The 4441-nt window shown below is 39.9% G+C and overlaps 1 protein-coding gene across 1 annotated transcript; it reads right to left on the bottom strand.

Annotated features, from left to right (window-relative positions):
* LOC109847752 lies at nt 1219-4233 on the bottom strand. Its single transcript, XM_020416985.1, has 7 exons — nt 3047-4233; nt 2761-2955; nt 2382-2654; nt 1971-2279; nt 1798-1885; nt 1612-1704; nt 1219-1527 (listed from the first exon to the last, which is right to left on the bottom strand). Exons 3-7 carry the CDS (start codon nt 2483-2485, stop codon nt 1219-1221), a joined length of 903 nt encoding a protein of 300 aa, XP_020272574.1. The 5' UTR covers nt 2486-2654; nt 2761-2955; nt 3047-4233.

Here is a 4441-nt window from a genome sequence, read left to right as displayed (position 1 = left end):
AAGACAATGGGGATAACATCTTCATCAGCGTGAGGGATATCCAAGATCCACATCAGCGTGCGTCCCAGGAAGGCCATGATCTTCATCAGATGTACAGGAACTAGCCATGATTTTACAACGCCATATATACAGGGGAACTTGAAGGGGTAGGGGAGAGGGTAAAAGTATGGGGTTTATAAATAAATGAGGAAGAGTCTACAGAGAGTCGGCGATGGGGAGATCCGAAAAAGATTGCGCCGAAAAGGTAATCAATACTATCCTGGGGTTGAACAGGCTTTGGGGATGGTGATGTTGCCGCGTGGGATGTGGGGATAGGTTCCGGACCAGGTTATCATAACTCTCCTCCTTGGGACTGCACTTTTGCAAGGTGAGTTGTCTCTTCAACCTTGGGAACTACGCAAAAACAACGAATGCAGTCAAACCTATAATATCTCGGTAACCTTCATAGCCAAGTGCAAGTGAATAATGTTATTTTAAGTGTTGGATCTATTGAATATGTTAGTTCTACCTGGGTTAATGTTCGTTCTAGCCGTTTCCGTGTTAGTTCTTGCCATTCTCGTGTGTTCTGTTGGCCATGTTAGCCCTACCCTCACGCTTGTTAGTTCTAGCTGCCCTCCTGTTAGTTCAATCCCTTCTCGAGTTAGTTCTACTGCGGGCTGGCGTTATTTCTAGCACAAGTGTTTGTTTTGGTGGCCATGTTAGCCCTACCTCACACTTGTTAGTTCTAGCTGCCCTCCTGTTAGTTCTATACCTTCTCGAGTTAGTTCTACTGCGGGCTGGCGTTATTTCTATCACAAGTTTTTGCTCTGGTGGCTATGTTAGCCCTAGCTTACTTCTCATTTAACATGAAAATACTTACAACACACAACAACAACGTAGTTGTCTGTAAATGTACACGCAAAACAATTAACAACATATTAACAACATGAACATACTTACAACATTGAATACACAACAAAAACCTTGGAGAAAATTAAAATAATATTTACAAAAAAGGTGAATCGCGTGCATACAAAAGAGCAGCACAAAACATTGCTCTATATTTTGCACAATCTCCTTTTGAAATTGTTATCGACCGTTTTTCGACAATGCTGTTAATGAATTCAATCATAAAGATCCCGCAATCTAACGTTCTGCATTTAAGGGAAAAATATTACAATATTGAAAATGACAATGAAACAAAAAAATGAACAATTAAATTAGAAATGCATGAAACACTTACGGTCCTTGTTGTGGCACGGTAACTGACACAAGACCATGATGCTCCAATTTCCCCAATCCCCAATTACTCTCAATGAAACTCATAAACTTATTTATAAATTTCACAGCATCGGCGGTATAAATGGGGGAGTTGATTGAGGAGTAGTGATAGAATTTTGTCTCCTCTCTCACTAACTCTACCAGGTGCCAATGTCCGGAGCTGACAATCGGGATCAGAATTCTTTCACACTCCAAGAACTTCTGCTGAGAAACATTTTCCTTCATTCGTTTTGCCACCATTTCAAGATTTCCTTCTAGAAATGCTTGCTAAAAGATGCAATAATGTCAACATTGTGGGATAACATAATAATAATATCCACCAATTAGTGAAAAAAACAAGGATATACTTACTGCAAGCCAAGGTCTTGTGACATGTATCTTTCGATCATAACTATCAGTTGTTTCAATCTTGTTACAAAGCCGAATAACAAATGCATCGATCACCTACAAAAATTACCATGAATGAATAAAATAGTTAATATAAATTATTTTATATACAACATCAAACAATCAATAACACAATTGTTTAGAACCTACATCGTCACTGAGTTCACCTCCCGTTAATAGTATATAAGCATCTAAGCGAGATACGCTTGCTTCGGCACACTTCCAAATGTACGTATCACTATATGCAAGTACATTGTGAGAAAATTGCTACTAGAATTAAGTAAATTCAAAGATTATTATTAGAATAAGTCAGTAACAGTTACCTGTTCATTCTCGATTGTAGAAAGTCTTCAATTAATTTGTTCTCATAATCAAACGCCAGTGCCTTACCTGGATAGTCTCTAGATGTAGGTATGAAGCCTTCTTCATTTTTGTACTTTTTTTTCCCATCAGGACTATCCAATATCTGGATGACACGTCTCTTCTTTGTGCCTTCCTTTGGTTGATCTAGAGGCATATAAGGTGAAGTAACAGAGGGTCCATCCTTCCTCTCCCTCTTTCCGACAGCCCGTTTGATAGATGGCGTTTCTCTGTTATTCTCATTACCACCTTCATCTTTTTGAGAAACATCTCTATAGAGTCGAGAAGGCATATAATTAACAAAGAGTTACACAAGAATTATATGGAAAATATAAAAATTAAAATTGCAAGAAAATTTAAAAAACTAAACTCACCGAGCATCTTCTAAAATTCTCACGTCTCTTGCGCTCATCACAAAGTCATCACATAAATCGGCTTCCCCAGTTCCTTCCAAATTCTCATATTCCTTAGCTTCCATATCCTCTTTGATTTTTTTTCTTCAGTTACATTTCCGTCATCCTCTTTCTCCTTGGTTTTTTTTGGCATCTAGCACTACGCTCTTCTAATTCTCGTAATTCTGTAGTGAGCTCATTCAACTCGTACGTCTTCTCCGCAATTAAGAAAATTAATTCAGCTTTCCTTGATTCCTATTTGACCAAAAAAAGCTAGTATTAGTACGTATACTATAGTTGCAAACATAGATACTAACAAAAGGGACATAAAATAATGAACTATTAGAGCAACGATATGTACAAATACTATTGGCGATGCCGTATGAATAAGAGGAGTATTCTCTTGGCCATTATCCGTAACCAACTTCGGGACTCTATATAATTTGTTCATAGTAGTCCTCCTCCACTTTCCAGTACTCTTCACACAAAAGAGCGGCGGTAACCTTTCAATATCTGAAGTGTACTCTAATTCCCCTACTTTTTCATAAAACCAAACCTACAAAAAAGAAACTACACATTAGCATGTGCATAAACAATAATCATTATCAAAATGAAAAGATATACAAAATAATGTTCATGTAACTCACCAGTAAAACGGAGGAAAAACCACCCATGTACCCGGCATTTGAGCGCTGACCTAATTCCCGCATACTAAGAGACTTCTTTGATTTACTCATCTCTTTGCAAAGAAGAGTGAACACCGCATGGCACCAATTATATTTATGCAAAGTTGATAACTGCTCCGCATATCTAAACGCCCACAAGGGACATGTCTTACATGTCCGCGGGCATAATATGAAGCCGATAATGAAAGCCACAATAAGTTTCACACATATTATAGGGTCTTCATTAATCATATCTACAATCATCTCGGCCATTCTATCGCGCTTCCCCGAAATCACCGCCTTCTTTTCCTCATCGGCTTTCTTATAATTCTTTACAAAATAGGTGTAGATTGTATTAGCCGCTGCCCCACTCATTTTTATCGGAATTCCCTCCTTTGGCAATCCGGTAATTCGGTGAATATCATCTATACCGAACACACAATTTTTATTCCCAATCATGAATGAGCATTTATCAGGATTAAAATTTTGAATCAAGCAATCAATTGCTATTTGCTCATTGCTCAAGGATGTGGGTATATTGAGAAAGCTGTGAAAAGGTGTCGTCTGTAGGGCTTTTAGGTGTCTTTCATCTAATTTTATTCGCTTATCAATTAAATCTCGAAAATAACACAAATTGGCCGGAATTCTCAAGTGTGTTATCTTAGCCCTACAAGAAAATTATAATTCAGAAAGAGTTAAAAATTAAATATATTTGGGCAAATTAAGACGCATATTAACAAGTTTATTAACACAAACATTATACATCATGGCTTACAACAAAAATTATAATTCAGAAAGAGTTAAAAATTAAATATATCATGGCAAATTACTTACGAAGTTGGAGGATTATTGCATTTAGAAGAGGTAGGCTTTGATTTTGAAGAATTCGAAGACGTCGACTCTTTCAATTTGTTCGAAGCCATGAGGGCAGACGTCGAGGGCTTGGTCGAGCTCCGGAGGCGGCGATGAACCTGAGGGCTGAGCTCAAATGCCATCGGAGGCGTGGCTGATGACGAGGGGTGAGTTCGATGGCGAGGAGGAGTAGACGGCGCTGACCCGGCGGCGACGCTCAGCGGCGGCGATCTCGGGAGCTGGAGAGGAGGAGGGGAGGTGATGGCTAGGGCAAGGGGACGGCGGCGACGCTGAACGGGGACGTCGAGGGATTGGCCGAGCTTGGGCGGCGGCGCTTTCGGGCGGTGGTGAGGAGGAGGGGGTCGGTGATGGCGCGATCTGAGCGGGAAAGAAGAGAGAAGGGTAGGGATTTTGGGGGATGGGATTTTCAACGAAGGGCTCAGATCTCTTTATTGGGTTTATAATAAACCGCCCAGATCCCGCATCCTCAGATGACAGCCTACGGAGTCACCGCAGATTCACTTT

The sequence above is a fragment of the Asparagus officinalis genome, chromosome 7 (assembly GCF_001876935.1).
Source record: "Asparagus officinalis chromosome 7, Aspof.V1, whole genome shotgun sequence".
Lineage (NCBI taxonomy): Eukaryota > Viridiplantae > Streptophyta > Magnoliopsida > Asparagales > Asparagaceae > Asparagus > Asparagus officinalis.
Note: the sequence above shows the minus strand (reverse complement) of the source record. Positions and strands in the feature narration are given on the sequence as shown.

Excerpts from the sequence above, each read along its gene's own strand:
- LOC109847752 (XM_020416985.1), bottom strand. The coding sequence starts at position 2,485 with ATGGAAGCTAAGGAATATGAGAATTTGGAAGGAACTGGGGAAGCCGAT. Across the intron at positions 1,886-1,970 it reads CTACAATCGAGAATGAACAG|TGATACGTACATTTGGAAGT; the intron begins GTAACTGTTACT and ends ACTTGCATATAG. Across the intron at positions 1,705-1,797 it reads GAGGTGAACTCAGTGACGAT|GTGATCGATGCATTTGTTAT; the intron begins GTAGGTTCTAAA and ends TAATTTTTGTAG.